The following is a 19,274-nucleotide window of genomic DNA, read 5'->3' on the forward strand; positions in this document are numbered from 1 at the left end:
CCTGGTGCAGCCGCCGTATACGAGAGAGACTCATAAGCCAGAGCTTGACAAAACATACTCGTTGCTCAACCAACCAAATTACCTTGCTGGAATTCTCCCGGATTCCCTGTCCAGTCAGCTATTGTACCATTACAGCAGCGTTGTTGCTCCTCAGATGGTCTGGGTTGACTCGGTTCAGAACCCGTTTCGCCAACTAATCATTCCTCTGGCACTCCAATCGCCCGCGCTTATGATGGCGATACTATCATTCGCTGCCGGAGACATGTGGACCCGGTCACAGTCGATTCTGGACCCCATGTCGGGTTCCTACCGACTCATGAAACGATATCATCAAGGAGTCTTGAGCCTTCTGGCCAAGCACATGAAAGACGAGAACGAGCAGAAACGGGGATTGCCTGACCCTGCCCCATCCAAGGATTATGCAAGTCCAACACTGGCAGCGTTCATGCTTAGTTCGCTAAATGTCAAATTGGGAGACTCTCGGGCCTGGAGATTGCACGCACGGGCTACTTGGGCCATGATTGAGCATTGGAACGCTTGTGCCTCGAAATCACCTCCCTCGACCGACCAGACCAGAGTATTTGCACTACGGGAGGTGTATGCGTTCAAAGCTTGGGAGTCCGTCACTACATTTATACCTTTGGAATCGTTATATCGAAAGACCTCTGTGGTTGACGATGGAGGCCCCTTCATTAAGTATGTCAAAACAATCCTGACGCTATCTGACTTCGAACGGCGGAGGTTCGAAAACTGTGAGACCAGCAACGTCATTTCGCTCTCGGAGCTCAGAGTGTGGCTGGACGAAGCACAAAGCTCCAACAGAAGTTACGCAGCCCAAAACTGCCATTCTGTGGCGGCTCGGGAGTCCTTTGAACACGTCGTAGAGCTTTTCCACCACGCCGGCTTGCTTTACGGTTGCCAGATATTACCGGAAGAAGATGACGCGGACGGTTTTGCTGTGGCAGCACGAGTGAATCTCTTCAAGTATCTAGAGCAGATTGCAGTCACCGAGGTTATTGCCCAAGACCTGACTTGGCCTATATTCATTGCCGGGACCGAATGTCAAGGATGCCCAGAGAAGCAACGTCTTGTTGAAGAAAGATTGCAGGAGATCATGAAATTGAGTGGAGTTCTCGAGCGACCTAAGTTACTGACATTTCTGAAACATCTGTGGGTGCGGCAAGGTGAAACATATGGCAGCAGTTGGATTGACCTGGCTCGAACGTATGCCGCGAATGGGGAACCAATTCTGATAGTCTGAAGGAACCTGCTTTCCCTTTGTTGAGCGGAAAACTATTCAGTCTTGTCCAGGGTCTCATCTCTACAGATCAACCGTCTCGTCATCCTCGACTCCATACAAGACTCTCATTGGATCTTGATAATGGTAAAAGCCCACTCCTGGAGGGCTGATACCATATCCGAGAAGTCTTTTGACTTGGGTAGACAGCGACCTGGCTTGCTCTGGCGGAACCATGAGGTATTGATTTTCGGACTGTCGGTAATAGCCTTTGGTGAAGAACAAGCCGACGTTCTCTCGCACCTCGTCCCTGATTGAGGCGTCAGTTAGCTGGGGTCCGGAGGAAAAGTGATATCCGGCGATACTTACTTGGTGGTGTTTGCACCACCGCCATGGTAGGTATTCCCCAGGAACAGGAGAGCATCGCCAATCTCCATTTCGGCAGGCACGGCCTCATAGACCTCTGGCGCCCTCTCTGGACCCCAGGTATGGGATCTTGGAATGACCTGAGTGGCTCCATTCTCTTGGGTGATTTGCGTGATCGCCACTATGCAGCCAAGAAGGGCTGGGTGGTCGATGTTGCGTGTGTGTAAATCTCTAATGGCCAATGTCAGCGGGTCAGCGGGTGAAGATGGGAAGTATTTTCGGGTGCTAGCTTACGCATCATCCCGATGAAGCTCTTGTGCCCTGCCGCCAGGATTGACTCTGAAGGCTGTGGTCGAAGAGATCTGCGGCTTAGATGTCACAGTTCTCTGCTTTTTGCCGAGCCAAAAGGTATAGGTTGAAGTCAAAAGTGCATTCACAACCTCAATCAGGAGCGGAGTTGTCAGGTATTCGACGCATCCAGGAGAAATGGCCACCAATCCACTGGCTCTTTTGGTTGTCTCGGGAAAGAAACCCGTCGGATCGATGCGGTCGTTGTCAAAATGTGGTTTGAGTTCCTTTTTGATCTGAAGCGCCAGATCTTTGCTGATGAGATTTTTGACTATGATGCCACCATCACGTCGGATACCCTCGACTATTGCCGTCGGCGTGGTCAGCTCATCATTTGCGTCAAGTCGCACCAGCTGTGGCTTTTCAAAGGTGTTCGATATCTTGATAGTCCCATCAGTGGTGCCAGGGGCTTCTAGAGCGGTTGTCGACATGGCTGCAAGGTGTCTGGCGTGTTTGGAAAGACCGAACTGACCGATCCTTCAACATGGAGGCAACAAGGGCCTCTTATAGATTGAGACCCCTCCCAGCTCTCGAGCCCCCCGTGTTGATCCACAAATGCCGAGCCCAGAAACGGATTGCCTATCCTAACATGGTATATCGCAGCCTACGAGATATTCAGTCCAAGTGTGGTGACTGAGATACCCCCTGCTCCCATACGCCTTGATCGTGACAGGCTTCGAGTTTCTTATCGTCAAATCGTGTGGATGAAACTCCCTGTCCGGGCATGTTTATCCTCGGTCTTATTGCCCTGCTACAAAAACGATGTTCTTTCTCTGAACGCCATACCAAGATATCAAACTCGAGATACAGTGCCAGATATATCCGACCACACTAATACCAGAATAGGCTTAAATCTCTATCTCTTGCACTATTCGGGTTAATGACGTGGATCCACAAGGCGCGGTTGGCAAACGTCTATGTCAACGAGCAGTGTGCTTGACTTTCACCTGCCAACATGCCACTACACGTCTCCCTTGCTACCATTTCTTATCTCTGTCATGTAGTTTGCCTTGGAGAAGATGGAACAGCTGCCGAACCATCAACACCCAGGTGTATGGACTATAAGTACCACCTTCGAGAGCATGCAAAGCGACATTTTCAACTCCTACGATCATCCCAATTGACACAATGGAGGTTGCACCATCCTTAGCACCGGCGACACGCTTGACGGGACGGTTTGTGCCGAGGAAATCGGGAGTACTGATCGTGCTCGTTGTTCTATCATGTCTGGTGAACTCTATGGTGAGCCATCATGTTCTATGTCTTGATGCCTACAGCTCACCATCTTGATAGACAATGGGTTACGATGGAACCATGATGTACGTCTGGGTATAATCTGCCGATTGTGCAGAAGACTCATCTTCGTGTCAGGAACGGGCTTAACATCCTGCCCTCGTTTTACAACACCATCAGCTTGAACACCGCGGGCCAGTCTGTGAATACTGGCATCATTGTATGACGGCTATCCCTCCACTCATCTGCTGCAACTGACACGATGCTTCTCTTAGTGGGTCGGAGGATGTGTCGCCGCCCTGTTTTCCGGCCAAGTCATCGACCGATGGGGACGCAAGGCCGGTATGGCCTATGCTGTTGCTATATCATGCATTGGAATCCCACTCCAGGCTGCAGCTCAAAACTCCACAATGTTCATCATAGCCCGGCTGATTGTTGGTATCGGCGTTGGCTTGAGCTCGGTAGCCTGCCCGACCTACTGCTCTGAAGTGGCACCACTACGCTGGAGGGCTTTCTGTCTGGGGCTGTACTATGCCTTCTGGTATGGCGGAGGTCTGTTTGCATCCGGCTTGACGTACGGCACTGGCAGGATCCAGAGCTCTTGGGCATGGCGGCTTCCGTCCTTGCTCCAGCTTATTCCTGCCCTACTTTGCCTGGCAGTCTTGCCATTCATTCCGGAATCCCCGCGATGGTTAATGTATCACGATCGGGAGGCCGAAGCCCTGGAAGTGTTCGCAATTATGGCGGCAGACGGGGACGTTTCCGATCCTGTGGTTGTCACCCAATTTCGACAGGTTCATGAGACCGTCCTGTTCGAGAAAGAGCATAAGGCAAGCAATAACTGGCTGGATGCGGTGAAGACACACAACAATAGGAAAAGAATGTTGCTAGCATGCTCATGTGCTGTCATTGGAAACATGAGTGGGAGTGGCATCGTTTCGTGAGTTCGCCATAGCCCTCTTGTGCAACTTATCTGACGTCTACAGGTACTATCTAGGTACAATGCTCAGCCAAGCCGGAATCACCAACACGACCACTCAACTGCAGATCAACATTTACTTGTCTCTCTGGTGTCTATTCACTGCGACGCTTGGGACATGCTTTGCAGACAAGATAGGGCGGAAAAAGCTAGGTGCCGGCTCCATGGGCGCCTCTTTGGTGTTCCTGTACCTTGTCGGGGTGTTCACAAAACGTGAGTATGGCTATTATTTGAGAAAACCTCCACTCACATCATCTAGTGTACGGAACCGGAGACGACTGGTCAGGGACTCTGGCAACTGTGGCTTGCATTTTTCTCTATCAAGGTTTGAAACCCCATGTTATCGTGGTTCGGCAGTAACTGACCGCTCAAGGCGTTTACTCCTTCGGCTGGACGACTCTACTGGTTATGTATCCTCCGGAAGTGTTGAACTTCAGCTTACGAGGGAATGGAATGAGTATCTATACCTTCTTTTCCAACGGTGCTGCGTAAGTTGCCTGGCCTCGGACAAGGTAGAAAGCATGCTGACTCGGGCTAGCTGCGTCGTCACTTTCGCTTTTCCATTTGCTCTTGAAGCTATCGGATGGAAAACTTATATGATCAACGCATCCTGGGACGTCCTCGAGGTCCTATTCATTCTCTTCTTTTGGGTGGAGACCAGCAACAAGACACTTGAGGAAATCGACGTGCTTATCGATGGAGATGTCCATTTCGATGCCCCAACTCTCATGGCTGTGATGGTTGGTGATGCTGAGGTCAATCCGGACATAGTGTTGAAGAAGGATGCAATCGACGCGAAAGATACAAGTAAGCAGGCTATTGTTTCAGTTTGCTAGGGCTACAAAGGCTCTCGGTCAATGGATGGCGATTCTATAGAAGGCGGTACTGGATAGTGGTTTGCTACTCAATGGGCGGGAGAGGAATTACATGGCACTTTGACTTTACGACATTTATCATGCTCTGAAGCATGAGGCAACAATGACGAGGAAATTGTCGACTTGACGATAATATAACCTCAACATAACGAGCGCTATACACAGCAAGGCGATTACTTCAACCACCGAGAAATTATATCGTCTGGATTCAGCTGCGCGTAGTGAGCGCCATAATGCATACGCTATCTGGTCATTGATAAAACCCGTATCATCAACAGTCAAAGCGAGATCTTCTCACTCGACCGTGTCGGTTCGTTGGAAAGGACAGGTCTTCTCTGAAGCTATGGAGAAAGGAGGCCTCGAAACTTGTAGTCATTGCCTCAACATATGCCTTGCTTTCCGGGAGACAAAATGCCTGCAGGGTCAACACAATCCTGCATGATGGTCATTAGACGACAGTGAGCGTTTGACTTAGTGAACATACCGCTCATCTCTGAGTGAAGCCTCAATCCATATAATGTTTAGAATTGTATAAATTTAGCGACCAGATCTATTTATATTATTCCAGAAAGACAAACCCCTCTCCTCAGGATTGGTAGTCACTAATAAAGCTATTCAACAACCCATCAAGTCTTTCAGGTATTTCTCCCCCTGTTAGAGAAGTCACCCATTGCATCAAATCCCCTACATCCTCCGGACGAGGTTCCGTTGAAGCACTCTGCACCACTGACTCTCCACGCTCTCGACTATCCAGCATGCTCATAGTGCGACTGGCGAGCGCGTCAAAAATATCTCGATAGGGGGCTGCAGTCGTCCACCGCTCTGCCAGAAGTACCAATACGATTGTACAATCGTTGCAGGTGCTGCTTACCTGCCCAAGCCGACGTGACTCACGAGCCGCCGGCGATGTCCAAAGGCAATGGATATATGTCAACCCTGCGAGGAACAACTCATGGAGTGCCGCCCACGTGTAGCTTGTTGGTCTTCCAAGGAATTGGCGACGATAACAATGGCACATACGCTCAGCGGCTTCTAAACAGTCAATAAAAACGCTGTCTGGTGTTTCGTCTTTATGATCAGTGATTTGAACCCGATAAAGTTGTAGCAGAGTATAGTCATATTCGAGTCTGAACCAGTCAGGGGTTGTGAACAGTGCAAGTGTCTGGCCCGTCTCCGGGGCCTCCGGAGGAATTGACGCTCGCCATTGCTCCAGCTCGTTTCTCAGATGGTCAATACACTTCTGCTGTGCATCTTGGGTGGAGCTGCACGGGGCGACTTTTGAGTAAATCGAGGTATGGATCTGACCCAAAAGGCGCCGAATGCGGAAGGTAAGGATGGCTTTTGTCATACTTGTTGGCGGCTCAGATGATGACGTCCGTGGAGTACCGTATATTCCAGAGTTGGTGATGTAGGAGTCATCGATGTCCATAGGGTACTGTATACCAGCAAAGATGAGTTTGAGTCTTGGATCTCTCAGATGAAATCTTTGACATACCTCAGCGTCAACCTCTTGATAAGGTAGACCCAGCGGTCGACCCAGCATGACGGCAGCCTGACATTCCATCACATAAGCACACCAGAATACCCTCTTCCGTAACTCCATCTGTAATGGGTCTGCTGTAGCTGATCTTAACCGTCTAGCATCTCGGTGGTAACCAAGGTCGATGCATTGGCGTAGGGCCAGTCCAGCCAGCTTCCTGATCTGTGTAAGGGATCCACTCCTCCGTGACTGATTTGTACTTACCAATGTGATGTGCCGATAGATGATCGAACCGAATATACTGCACAACATAGTATCGCTTGTATTGCTTCAAGGTTGTCACGCGACAATATATGATCAACGTATAGCTGTGCCGAGATATATAATCGCTTAAGCCATGTCAGTGCTTCAAATGTATGTAAGATTTGGTTAGATGTATGCTGACCTCTGCAGAGTACTCCTCCGAGCTCGGCAAAAGCAAAGCGCCAATAGCATAAACCTGGGTCGTCAGCAACTATTCAAGACGCACCTGACGGGTATCTTATCTTACCATATTCAGAAAGAATAAAGCGACAGGGTTAGAGATAAGGCTGTTAAATCCTGAGGACGCGCTTGCAAGCGTTGCCTCCCATGATCTGAATGTCGGCTCATGTAAGAAAGGGTATTGAGAGTGAACATTTTGAAAATAGGCGTTGCTGAGTCGGATAGCTGTTTCATTCGTGGGCAATAAACATGGTGTAGGCAAGGTTGCCGAGCCCTCCTGATTTGGGATGCCTGTGGTCTCACTGCTGGGCTTTCGGAGAACCACCTGGCGGAGTGACGAGTTGATTACTCTGGAGAAAGCAAAGGTTGATGACGAACCCAGGTAGTGTGGTTCCGCCCCCGCTGCATTGAGACTGAGCAACCCAACCTGGGAGGCCAAGTCGTCAAGTCGATCATGCTCATCGTCATCTCTGAATTCGGTATATTGAGGTTCGACGGATTGTGTAGGTATCGTCGATGTGGGGGATTGAGCTTCCGGTCGAACAGCGTTATCTTCCAACAGATGGTCATCGGCCAGATCTGGGCGAGATTGCTTCAAAATCTGCTCGAGATATGCTACCCTTCTTTCCAAAAGCTCAAGATAATTGCGCGGTTGATATCTCTTGGTTGACGGATCTTCCACCATGCAAACTGTTGTACCGAGTTAGCATGGCAATGATGTAGCAATGAAAAGTCATCGAAATGGCTTGCTTTCGCACTGACCTATACCCCAACGATGACAATTCTCACATCCTGAGGGTTTGTCGTCACACTGTATCAACAATTAGTTCAATGTAGTCGAGCTAGAAATCGACTTGTCCTGCCTTCAGCTTCCTTTCCTTGCAGTTGATACACGCGATCAAGGTCCTGCCACTTGTGCGTGTGCGTTGGTTGGACCTAGAGGGTCGATCCTTAGGGATTCTGGCATTGTGTAGCATTTGGTGATGTATTGTCGTAGGTATGTCGTCTAATATCTGGACAATTTGGACTGCAGTGCTATCCCGCTGAATTCCGCCAGGTCTCTCGATGTGGAGGCAAAAGAATCAATACAGAGTACGGATGGATTGGGCAGAAACATATCGGATAGAAAGCCAAGATGTTACGTAATCGCACTATTTTGTATCTGTCGTACCAGTTCAGCAGCTTTACGGACGCCGCCTGCGAATTGATATAGGTTCGACCATCAATCAACAGCGTACACGAGCGACTACTTTTCAGATGAGAGAGGTCAATGGCGTATCGATCGTGCACATCTGCCGGACCAGACTCCAAAATATGCTAGATAGGGTACACGCTTCCAAATATCGAACTTCAACCCATTTTAAGGTGATATAGGGGCATTTGTGGAATTCGGAGCTAGCTTGCATCGTTTTGTATCGCAGGGCCTTCCGAGCAGAGGATGCTTGACTATTAGCTCCTCCTGGTCAGGTATTCCCTTGCCTTCCAGTGCCCGACAGTGGTTAACGTCCGCAGCGATCATAGGCGAGGGCCTGTGGAATGCTCCAATCGTTTCATACGTGATTGGGTGATTTGGAAGACGTCAGGCAATTGTGTGCTCTCCCAAGAGCCACCAGCCATCAGCTTTACCAATCCTGGTGCGGCAGTGAAGATGCGAGCCATTCCACTGTGAAAAGAGCGAACACTCGGGGTTAGTCAAGGGAAAGGCATAGGGCACTGGAGAGAAAATGGAATATTCAGACTTACTGTCCATGATGGCCAGCACAAACCCACTGGCCCGGTAGTCCTGGTACCTGCCCAACAAAGGGGACGCCATCGGCACTCTGGCCTCTTGTCAGTCGACCTCGTTGCTTTCCAGTGAGTCATTGAGTACTTACAAGACCAATTATACCACTCCAACTGTTGCTGTAGACCTGTTCAGATCCATTGGCACCGTCGGCCCAACCGACCAACTCGGATTCCGCAAAGTCCTTCACAGCTTGCGTGACGGCTTCGAAGTTTACCACGCCATCATCTGTGCATCTCTCGGGGTGCGTTTCTAACCATTTCCTAAATTGCAGTTGGCCAGGATTGCTGCCGCCGAATAAGGGGGAGCCATCACTGGTGCACCGAGGGTTGATGGTAAGCAGAGCCCGGTCAGGCAAAAGGACACCGTAGGAGTTTTGAAGGCCTTTATCCTTTTGGAAAGTCTTGGGAGGGTCAACTCTATTGCACATATGAGGTGTAGGGGTAATGAGTCCACGTAGCGACGGTTCGAGTGCGGAGCTGTATGCATTTGTTGCGTGGACGACCTGCGTGCACTCAATGTTGCCGCGATTCGTTTCAACAATCCATATACCTGAACTTCGAGGGCCTGGGGTCACTCGTACGACAGTAGTTCCAGTTTGGAGGTTCACGCCTTTCTTGAGGTTCTCGCGCATGATATGTGCTGCGAGCTTCCAAGGGTGGAGCGTGGATGCAGGCCAGGCATAGCACGCCTGAGCGTCTGCGATACGAGATATCTATACCGGTGTCAGCCGTGGTACATATGCTCTCTGAGTGGTCTGCGAACTTTGGCTGCTTCGGCCGGGTTGGCTGTAACTTTGATATGATCAACACGGCCACCAGCGGCCTTCAAGCGGTCGAACGAATCTTTTGAGGCCGCTGCCAGCTCGGGGGTAGTTGGAACGTCCAGCGTGTCACCGACCCAGAGCTCGCAATCGACGTTGTTTTCACGGACATATCTCACCACGTCAGACCATGTCTGATACTCATTTCGCAGGATCTAAGGTTTTTGCTGCTTTAGAAACGTCAAGCAGGTACAGTTGCAGAGTTCTCTACGCACCTTGAGTGCCTGCTCCGTACCAAACGTCTTTTCGTATTCTCTGAACCCGCGGTATTGGTCTGGCTTGCAATGTCCAGCGTTACGGCCAGTAGCACCTGAGCAAAACATGCGAGACTCAACCACGACCACACTCTTGTCTGGCCAGGTCGCAAGGCAGTGTTTTGCGACTGAGGTTCCGGTGATCTATCGCAAAGACAGCTGTTAGCGAGCCCCAGAAGAGCTGGTCCCCTGCACAGATGGAGCACGTACCCCAGACCCGATGATGACAATGTCTGCACTCGCGGGCAATTGAGGCGTTGTACGATGATGGAGAAGCGGATCGTTCTGCACGCTCAACAGCCAATGTGATAACGAGTATCCTTCCTGTTTGGGAAACCCAAAGCGGCTCGCAACTTGCGGAGGGCTTGTTGTTGGGGCTTCCTTAACAGGAGGCAGCTTTGGCTCTCCGGTCATCGTGGATGGCTCGGAGTCCGCTGAAGAGGTGCTGAGTGTCATGATAACCGGGTGCGATGGCTAACCCGAATGCAGGACTCGGCGATGTTTCGTGGGACATCCGTGAATAAATACCGATGAGATTGGCGGTGATCAAGACTCCACCATCTCCAGCGAACAGAGTCCAGTCATGAATCCGACTCCCAGCCCTCAAGCTGGCGGTGTTCTCCTATGAGCCTCCACATATCAATCACGCACCCGTCCGATTCGCGGGACAGCCCGACAGGCAATGGGTTTCTGCAATGCGTTAAGTCGTCGATGGCTGTTGCTTCAGGTCCCTTTGCCGCCACGTCGGCCCACTGTCCGGCACCGCCCGCCAATGAGACTGCTATGCCTTTATCAATAGCATGACCTTCCACGCGTTGGCTGTTGATCTTGATTTTGCCTCATGCCATACCATCATGCTTGTTTCAACAACTTCCTTTCTATCGAGCGGCAAACCCTGGGAATTGCCGCCAATGGGCGGGAGGAAACGTCGCAATCAGTTTCAATGGCCTCAGGAATATGTGGTTATAATCGGTGGCACTTTACCTGGGATCTTCTTTCCCTACGCTCGTTCAATCTGATACAGCATTGTCTTTCCTCTTGTTCCGAAGCAGAATCAAAATATCACTGGTCTTGTTGGCAGCCTTCACAATACCACCATGTCGGACCCTTTCACTCATGATGAGGCCGGCACCACGACCCTGTGGCCTCCTGGCACCGTACGACTCGAAGACCTTAACAGATCAGCCGGCAGAGACATAATTCTGCACCCAAGACCGACCACTGATCCAAACGATCCTCTGAACTGGCCAAATCGGCGCAAATATTGGAACTTTGGTTTGGCCGTTCTCTACGTCGCCATGGTTGCCGAGTTCATCAATGCCAGCACTCCAACCTGGGGCCCCATGAATAAGCAACTTGGATACAGCTACACGATCTTGAATGACAGCTACGCGGTGGGGTGTGCTGCCCTCGGTCTTGGTTCTCTCCTGCTTATCCCGGTTGCACTCAAATTTGGGCGTCGACCAGTATACATATTCAGTACTGTCCTTCAATTCGCTCTCAGCATCTGGTCCGCGAAAATGGAAACGGTGGCAGACCTAATGGTGATCAACATCTTGCAATGTTTCTTTGGGAGTCTTGCAGAAACCATTGTGCAGATGACAATTGCCGACCTGTTTTTTGTCCACCAAAGGGGAAGGATGAATGGTCTATATATATGGGTTTACCTCCTCGCCACCTATATGGGGTCTTTCATTGCTGGATACGTTGCCAAAGGCCAGGGTTGGCGCTGGGTTTGGTGGTGGAACGCGGTATTCTTTGGTGTCTGTGTTTTCATTGTGGTCTTTGGTTACGAAGAGACAAAGTACATCCCACCTCTCAATGCTTCGAGTCCACCGGCAGTCACTACCGAAATCGAGAACCCCCCAACCACCGCTTCACCCGAGCATCTGACGTCTGAGAAAGAAGCAAACATTGCGGAAGGGAATTCATCGATAGATGGTCCGACGAAAACTGGCTCTTCTCCCGTGCTGAAGCCGTCGTTGTCACTGCAAGCTAGCCGGGATGATCGGCCTGGAAACATCTACCACATTACCATCGATCCGAACATCCCTATGAAAACGTACTGGCAGAGGCTGGCGTTGACCACGACCACATCAGGTGCCGGTGTGCCACACAACTCCTTCATCCGCCACATGTATCAGCCCCTGATTCTCCTTGTTACCATCCCGGGCATTGGGTATGCTGCTCTCGTCTACGGCATCCTGGTTGGGTTAGGAGATATCATGTCAACCACACTGTCCACATATCTCCCTCAGGCGCCCTACAACTTCAATTCCGATCAGGTTGGGCTGATGGCTCTGCCTAGAATGATTGGAGTCTCCATAGGAGCTCTAGTTGTCGGCCCGATCAGCGACTGGTGGATTGTGTATTTCTCTCGCACGAAGAATGGAGGCGTCTACGATCCAGAGACACGACTATGGTGCATCATGCCATTCCTTCCCTTTATCCCAGCTGGAGCACTTCTTTTCGGCATCGGTCTCAGCCACCATGTAGCTTGGCCTGTTATTGCTGTTGGGCTGGCACTGTATAGTATTGGCCTCGCTGCGATCCAAAGTCTGGTTATAACATACGTCACCGACTCATACAAAGAGGTAAGCACCGGGCGCCTGTCCGGACGAAAAGTACTGACATTGAAGCAGGTCATTGGCGATGCACTGGTGGCTGTGACGGTTATACGAAACAGCTTCAGCACTGCATTTGTTTTCGCTTTGACCCCATGGGTTGCAGCTGTCAGCATCCAGTGGGTACTCGTCACTATTCTGCTTATCGCCTGCCTTATTCTATCCGGGTTAGGCATCTTCATCAAATATGGGAAGACCTTCCGAGACCGCTGTGCTGCAACATATGAGTATTATGCTCAGAGACAATACCAAGAACGAGTATGACCGCGAGGTGGCTTGGAAGTTGTGTGGACTTGAAAATCCGGTGGAAGAGGTTTCCGACCAGTCCCTGGCGCAAGATATGGTGTCCTGTAGGACCAGCAATATCCCGCAAAGAGGGACCCACCCGCTTATATACGACTGTAGCCATTCTTGACGACACAATCATCATTTCGAGGTCCGAGCAATGAATATTAAATACTGCCATACAACAAACCAATCACACTCAACCATCGAAAGCTGTTCATGCCCATTTTGTAAATGTTTTGGTCTGTAACCACCTTCCAAATCGAATAACACGGTGATCGAGCCTCGTGAAATAATCGGCAACCCATAAGACAGCAATTGTGGTGAGGATTGCACCAGGGAGGTAGGCAGGCAAGGACTCGCCGAGGTGGCGGGCGCGCCATGGGTCTAGAACACGTTCTAACAAAAAGTGGAAGACTGGTTTGTGCATGGCGTAGATTCCGAACGATATCTCACCCAAATATTGGGAGAGCCTCCACCTGAAGGGTCGCTGGAGTGTCGGATAGGAGTCGATGGAGAAGACGATGAGCGAGGCGCCAATGCTCAGCCAGAATGTGTACGAGGCGTCGCCATACCAGAACGGAATCATCCGGTGGAGTAACGGCCAGGGGAAATACAGAAGAGCCATCTGATCCAGGTTGAGCTCCTGGCCGATAAGGAACAAGCCCACCAGAAGAAGGACGACGTACCAAACGCGCCAGGCGATGGAGAGACCATGGCCTTTTTCGGTCGTCGATTTCTCGTCGGTTTCGCCTACGCCAACTACGGTGACCTGTTGCTGCATTGGAATGTGTCCTCCCAGGCGCTCGGGGTGTCGAGATAAGGATAGGTCGGCGATGAACATGCCGACGAGGAACTCGGAGATATAGACGACACGCCAGCAATAGGCGACCATGACGACGAGCCAGAGAAAGATCCTTCGGCCCCTGGTTGAAAGCTTGCATGCCGCGGCGCAGAAGACAAATAAGACAATACTGCCACGATATTCGATGGGAATCGTCCACATCTGCGGTAGATATCTTGTCCGGAGGACCCCTGGAGGGCTGGCGTAACCGCTGATATCGGCAAATGGATTACTTGCTCTTGCAAGATCCAAGATCCAGTCCCAGAGTTGGGCGAGAAAGCTGGGCTTGCGATCCACTTGGGGTGGAATCCACCATTGCAGCCGGACTTCCCAAAATGCGACGAAGGAGGCAATGCCCATCGACCCATATAGTCGGAGGTAGCGTCGAAATATCGATGAGGCCAGACTGTTAAGCAGCCGCTCTGCTTCGTGATTTCGCATCATTTTGAGCATTGAGTAGCTGAGGACGTAACCGGAAATAATGAAGAAGATAGCCACCATACCACCACCGCTGAAGAAGAGGATTCGAATGAAAGGTAACTGAAAGAACCTGTAGTGAATTGTCTGCGTCATTCCCCAGGCGTGGAATAAATAGACGAACATCGCAGCCCATCCTCGTAGTGCATCGATATATGCCGTAGGACGTAGACTTGTCTCTTCCCGGCGTTTACAGTGGCGCAGGGCATAGACAGGCAAAAGGATATGTATCAACCAATCTCGTACTTGCTTCCATCTTGTTGCCCACTTTGAAGCAGCTGGTGTGACTGACTCGGTGGGCGGATCGCCGTTGTTGCCTCTGCTGCTGGTTTCGTCCAGTAGAGGTACCGCCTGTTCCATTGTTGTTTTCGCAGTGGTCAAGAATCAGCTTCGACTGTTCTGACGAGGATCAGGAGGTCTTCACGTTGCTTCTCGCCATTGCTTTTATGTTGATCCCCTTTGGCTGCTTCGCCGTGGTACTTGACAAAAGGACAGTCACGTACCGGGGCGCAAGGGAAAGATAAATCTATCATTGGGGCCCCAGCGCCCAGCGCGCACTTTCAAAAGGGCTAGGGAGGCTCCTGACTCCTGCATCTGTTTAGTCGGTGCACGAATAGCTCTTTTGCTTTGGCCAACTGGAAGCTGTCACTCAAAACATGACTGTTGGAGAGATTAGGGACAGCCAAGGTCAGTCACCTTATCGTGCCTATCTGACACAAAAGTACGAGTGAGAATGGCTCCAGATTCCTTTGCATCAGCATAGGACAGTACTTCACACAAGCAGCCAGAACTGGGTGGCACTCATGTCGTTACTGTTATCATCGTTGACTGCTGCGGACACGTTCAACCGGCCAGCATGTTTGTCTTCACGCCATGTGTCTTTTGGCTTCCGTCTCATTTCTCAATCAGTACCACTAGTAGTAGTAGTACAGTCCGTAAATGTACCTATCTTCGGGGACTAGTAGTGACAATTTCCAGGATTGGCAGGCTAGGCACTTGGCGGACTGGTTGTAGTGCACTCATTAGGGATGCCCCTAATGGAGAGAGAATGAGGCCAATCTTCGAGCTTGATTGAAGGCGGCCTTCTTGCCGTTATACTCGCCATCGTCGTGTCATGCCACTTATGCTCCCGACCATCAACATACGACAAGGTGGTTGTCGCACCAGTAGAGATATATTGCCCTATTCGACTGACGACTTGCAGCGAGTGTTGGTCTGCTAGATGAGGACGATAAAGGGAGCAAGCACCTTGCACGGGCCCTTAGCTCGCCAGGTAGGCAAGCCACCTTACAAAGTAAGTGACACCGCATAAATGATATAGGTGCCGACCTGGTAGGTAAGCAGTCCGGAAGGTTGATACAATAGGCGTTCTCCTTCAACGTTGGTATACCTTAGGTACATGTACGTTGAAAGAATGTTTGAAGGGCGCCCCTCCCAACATCTGGCGGTGCCACTTATTTTGTAAGGTGGCTCGGTAGGGTCTTACCACTCGTCTCCTGCTGACAGTGCCACCATGGGCTTTTGCAGCTATTTGTCTCTTTGTGTCGCGTGAATAGCAGACCGAGTAGTGATGCCGTTGTGTTTCACAGGCGTAATTTATGCGTCGTTAGTGAGAGCAATCATTGCGATGATCGAGTATGAGGGCTGTTGAGTCAAGGCAGATGATTTCGTCTTCTTCACGATAATTGGTACCTAACACCCTCACTTGCTTTTGTCTCTCATCCCACCTCATTAATAGTTTGATATGCTGATTTGTCCCTGTACAGCGGGCTTTGTGCTAGGCATGAGACTTTGAAGTACTTACTAGCATGGAGAATTTGGACGATGATAGCGGCGAGAACTGCCAACCTCTTTGGCTCCATGAATACATTCGGTCCGACTTTCGAAGCCTCCATCTTGGTGCTCGAGGACTATATCAGACTTGGGAAGATTCCGCCCTCACTGGACCCTTCGCATGGGTGACGTATATTCTAATGCAAGATATGAAATCATCGGCGGGGCGCGATCGAGATCGTCCAAGAACCAACACACACTACCACACGCGGACGCGCGGGGAAGTGTCGGCAGGGACGAGACCATCCAAGGCGCGAAGATTGAACCGCTTGCCGGCAAGCAGACCCAGGGAGCGAGAAGAGACCCGGGAATCGATGTTGAGAACGTAGATGGTACCAGGATTCCTCCCCTGGGTGCTGTAAGGGAGACAACACCACCTCCCTAGATGACGAACACAATGCAACGACAGTTAGGCTCTGCTGTCTTGGCGAGCAGGTAGAAGGAAGACCAACAGCTGCTGGACCTCGAATCAACCTATTTGATGACTGCACAAATTTGTGTATCAAGTAAGCTCCTGGTGTGACCTTTTACAACCCTTGATCATTATGCTTTATGTCGTTAAGCCTTTCCTCTGGTGTCCTGAATCGGACAGGCCCTTGCAGAAGACCTACCGTTTGCGAAATGCGACATTGATATTCCGGGAAGCCAATGGGGAAGAGGGTAGCGAGATGAGAAAATCCGAAAATGGTTTCTTGAAGAGAGACACTGGCCCGTTCAAGCTAGACACTTTGGGATCGGATCTCTCGATTGGTGCACGATACTCCGGGCGTGAACGAAGAATATTTTCGCATAAATATGCTACATCAGGCTCAGCGCTTTCTGTTGCCGACAACCATGCATTTCTTTTTGACCTACCAGGAATCTGGAGTCGTGGTCTATTTCCGGACATAAGATCGATATTCAGGATCCCACATCTGAACTTTGACCCATTCCTCCAAGTCGTCGTCACTCTCGACAGGAATATCGGTTTCTTGTGCGTGACCTTCCTCCACGGCGGATCGGATAACAGCCATCGCTATCTTCATGCTGATACGCCTAGCATCTTCGACGTCGGGAACGAGTGCTTTCGAGGGATCTTGCAGTGCTGGTGCTTCCTTTGCTAATGCCGTAACAGCCGCCACAAGCATCTTATCTGTCACGAGTTTGGTCCGAGACAGAACTCCTCCCAGTCCGATCCCAGGAAAACAGACGGAGTTATTGCATTCGGCGATCGCAATCTTCTCGCCATTATGCTCGACTGGTGGGAATGGGGAACCAGTAGCAACTAGAGCACAGCCGTCGGTCCACTTGATGAGATCCTCTGGCTTAGCCTCATGCAGACGTGTGGGATTGCTCAAGGGGAAAATGATGGGGCGTTCAACGTGTTGTGCCATTTCTTGCACGACTTCCTTGGTGAAAGAATTCGGCTTAGTTGATGTGCCAATAAGAACATGCGGTTTGACTTCGGCGATGATCGCTTGTAGGGATTTTGTGTCTTTGCCTTTCCACTCAGACGATTTGTGAGCAAAGGGCTTCTGTGCGATCGAAAGCTCATCACCCATACTATCGAGCAAAAGACCTGCTTTGTCAATACACCTGATTGTCAGGTCAGCCTATGTTCGTAAGAAGTGGAGAGTCGACCAACCAGATCTGCCGCGCTACTTCATCTTTACTTTTGTTCGCTTCTGTCGCTATGGCAGCTTGGACCTGCTCGGCAATACCGCATCCAGCGGTGCCAGCGCCAAAGATGACCACGCGAAGTTCACTCAACTTAACCTTGCTGATACTCAGACCAGCCATGATGGCAGCTAGGGTCACACAACCGGTTCCTTGGATGTCGTCGTTGAACACCGCCATGTCATTGCGGTATCTGTCAAGCAGCCTCCGTGCATTGGTGACGCCAAAGTCTTCGAAATGGATGTAGGCCTTGGGATAGAGTTTCTTTGCTGTCTTCACGAATTTCTCGACAAAATCGTCGTAGGCTTGGCCTCGCACACGTTTGAATCGGTGACCAAGATAGAGAGAATCATTGAGGAGCTTTTCGTTGTCGGTTCCGGTATCAAGCACCACTGGAAGTGTTCTGTTCGGATGGAGACCAGCGCAGATAGTCATCAGAGCTAGCTTTGCAACGCTGATCAATATACCACCAACACCTTGATCGCCTATACCTAGGATCTCCTCTCCGTCACTCACGACAATGTAGTCCACTCCACCCTCGGGGTCATTGGGATTTAGAAATCTGCTGAGACGTTCTTCCACCTCATCAGGATGCTTGATACTCAAGAAACAACCATTTGGCCGTCGGAAGATGCGCGAATAATTTTCGATGGCATCCCCTTCAGTCGGTGTGTAAATGATGCTGAACATCTCCTTCATATGATCCTGGATCAGTCGATAATACAGAACGATGTTTTGTTCCGCCATCGATGTCATGAAGGTGTTCTTCTGGAGGTCATCGGGCTGGTTGCAATACTGCTGGTATGCTCTTGTCACCTGTTCGTCCAGCTTCTGGATGTTGGTGGGAAGAAGCCCCTTGAGACCAAAGTCCTCACGCTCTTGTATCGTGAAACATGTGCCTTTGTTGTAAAAAGGACTGTCCAGAAGCAGCCGCCCGGACAGCGGGACCTTTAGGGGTCCCTTGCTGGACAGAGGAAGATGGTCATATTTTCCCTTAACAGATGCCATGGTTCTGGAGAAGGTCTTGTGCCAGATCCGCCCACTTGATCTCATATCAGGTGTCTTGATTTTGGAGAGAAAATGTAATCAAGCTATTTGACCTTGATGATGAATTGCGTACAATACGAAAGCTGCGGGACAAACCGGTTCAAGGTTCATGAGTTGGCATAGCTTCACAAACGCGCCAGATTGAAATGGTGTCAAGCTCCGGAAAATGAAAGGATAGAATGACGGCAGGTACAATAACTTGAACAGATGGAGGAGCGGTTGGAAGTTCAAGTTGCAAGAAGTCTTCTGCAGTGACATGCAGATAGATTGTTAGGTGGCAGGTGGCATCGGGTTGTTGTGCCAATAACTGGCTCCTTACGTCACACCTCAATTCTCTGCCATTATTCCTGTCCGAATGATACTAGTAGTAATGCTTCGAGCATCCATCTGCCTCGAAGATGCCTCCAGCCTCAAATCCATGTACCTCTGCTTCGCTTATTGATTATCGCCATTGATATTGAATGCAGAACCCATGTCATGCCTTCCTGCCAACCGGATCTCAGCTGTGCTCAGAGCGTGGTGGTCTCGTTTGCCAAAGTCTGCCTTCGAGACCAACAATCATCAGGTCATTTCGCAGGGTCTTTGTGTCTCTGTCCCAACTTTTACGAGATTATGACTATGCCGTTGCCGGAGAGTGTCTAGTGCAG

General features: G+C 50.4%; 9 protein-coding genes across 9 annotated transcripts; 4 read left to right on the forward strand and 5 right to left on the reverse strand.

Moving 5' to 3' along the window:
* Window positions 1-154: 154 nt before the first annotated feature.
* A1O1_05701 (uncharacterized protein) lies at window positions 155-1,261 on the forward strand (the record flags this gene model as incomplete). The annotated part of the gene is made up of 1 exon (XM_007726585.1): window positions 155-1,261. One exon carries the CDS (start codon window positions 155-157, stop codon window positions 1,259-1,261), a length of 1,107 nt encoding a protein of 368 aa, XP_007724775.1.
* Window positions 1,262-1,321: 60 nt separating this feature from the next.
* Window positions 1,322-2,382, reverse strand: A1O1_05702 (uncharacterized protein; the record flags this gene model as incomplete). The annotated part of the gene is made up of 3 exons (XM_007726586.1): window positions 1,322-1,547; window positions 1,607-1,834; window positions 1,898-2,382. The coding sequence occupies 3 exons, from the start codon at window positions 2,380-2,382 to the stop codon at window positions 1,322-1,324; spliced, it is 939 nt and encodes a 312-aa protein (XP_007724776.1).
* A 697-nt stretch (window positions 2,383-3,079) lies between these two features.
* On the forward strand, window positions 3,080-4,999 carry A1O1_05703 (uncharacterized protein; the record flags this gene model as incomplete). The annotated part of the gene is made up of 8 exons (XM_007726587.1): window positions 3,080-3,193; window positions 3,245-3,270; window positions 3,323-3,404; window positions 3,460-4,124; window positions 4,171-4,376; window positions 4,423-4,488; window positions 4,537-4,651; window positions 4,702-4,999. 8 exons carry the CDS (start codon window positions 3,080-3,082, stop codon window positions 4,997-4,999), a joined length of 1,572 nt encoding a protein of 523 aa, XP_007724777.1.
* Window positions 5,000-5,968: 969 nt separating this feature from the next.
* On the reverse strand, window positions 5,969-7,686 carry A1O1_05704 (uncharacterized protein; the record flags this gene model as incomplete). The annotated part of the gene is made up of 6 exons (XM_007726588.1): window positions 5,969-6,021; window positions 6,059-6,473; window positions 6,534-6,735; window positions 6,783-6,907; window positions 6,964-7,017; window positions 7,069-7,686. 6 exons carry the CDS (start codon window positions 7,684-7,686, stop codon window positions 5,969-5,971), a joined length of 1,467 nt encoding a protein of 488 aa, XP_007724778.1.
* Window positions 7,687-8,516: 830 nt separating this feature from the next.
* A1O1_05705 (uncharacterized protein) lies at window positions 8,517-10,275 on the reverse strand (the record flags this gene model as incomplete). The annotated part of the gene is made up of 6 exons (XM_007726589.1): window positions 8,517-8,664; window positions 8,745-8,821; window positions 8,876-9,499; window positions 9,550-9,762; window positions 9,823-10,005; window positions 10,072-10,275. The coding sequence occupies 6 exons, from the start codon at window positions 10,273-10,275 to the stop codon at window positions 8,517-8,519; spliced, it is 1,449 nt and encodes a 482-aa protein (XP_007724779.1).
* A 683-nt stretch (window positions 10,276-10,958) lies between these two features.
* A1O1_05706 (uncharacterized protein) lies at window positions 10,959-12,749 on the forward strand (the record flags this gene model as incomplete). The annotated part of the gene is made up of 2 exons (XM_007726590.1): window positions 10,959-12,455; window positions 12,504-12,749. The coding sequence occupies 2 exons, from the start codon at window positions 10,959-10,961 to the stop codon at window positions 12,747-12,749; spliced, it is 1,743 nt and encodes a 580-aa protein (XP_007724780.1).
* A 238-nt stretch (window positions 12,750-12,987) lies between these two features.
* A1O1_05707 (uncharacterized protein) lies at window positions 12,988-14,451 on the reverse strand (the record flags this gene model as incomplete). The annotated part of the gene is made up of 1 exon (XM_007726591.1): window positions 12,988-14,451. The coding sequence occupies one exon, from the start codon at window positions 14,449-14,451 to the stop codon at window positions 12,988-12,990; it is 1,464 nt and encodes a 487-aa protein (XP_007724781.1).
* Window positions 14,452-16,066: 1,615 nt separating this feature from the next.
* A1O1_05708 (uncharacterized protein) lies at window positions 16,067-16,309 on the forward strand. The gene has a single exon (XM_007726592.1). The coding sequence runs from the start codon at window positions 16,074-16,076 to the stop codon at window positions 16,251-16,253; it is 180 nt and encodes a 59-aa protein (XP_007724782.1). The 5' UTR covers window positions 16,067-16,073; the 3' UTR covers window positions 16,254-16,309.
* A 490-nt stretch (window positions 16,310-16,799) lies between these two features.
* A1O1_05709 (malate dehydrogenase (oxaloacetate-decarboxylating)) lies at window positions 16,800-18,588 on the reverse strand (the record flags this gene model as incomplete). The annotated part of the gene is made up of 2 exons (XM_007726593.1): window positions 16,800-17,499; window positions 17,549-18,588. 2 exons carry the CDS (start codon window positions 18,586-18,588, stop codon window positions 16,800-16,802), a joined length of 1,740 nt encoding a protein of 579 aa, XP_007724783.1.
* Between the last annotated feature and the right edge of the window lie 686 nt (window positions 18,589-19,274).

This window comes from Capronia coronata (genome assembly GCF_000585585.1).
Source record: "Capronia coronata CBS 617.96 chromosome Unknown acBCG-supercont1.5, whole genome shotgun sequence".
In the NCBI taxonomy this organism is placed as follows: domain Eukaryota; kingdom Fungi; phylum Ascomycota; class Eurotiomycetes; order Chaetothyriales; family Herpotrichiellaceae; genus Capronia; species Capronia coronata.

What these genes read in the sequence shown, in the direction of transcription:
- A1O1_05708 (XM_007726592.1), top strand. Translation starts at nt 16,074, where the DNA reads ATGAAATCATCGGCGGGGCGCGATCGAGATCGTCCAAGAACCAACACA.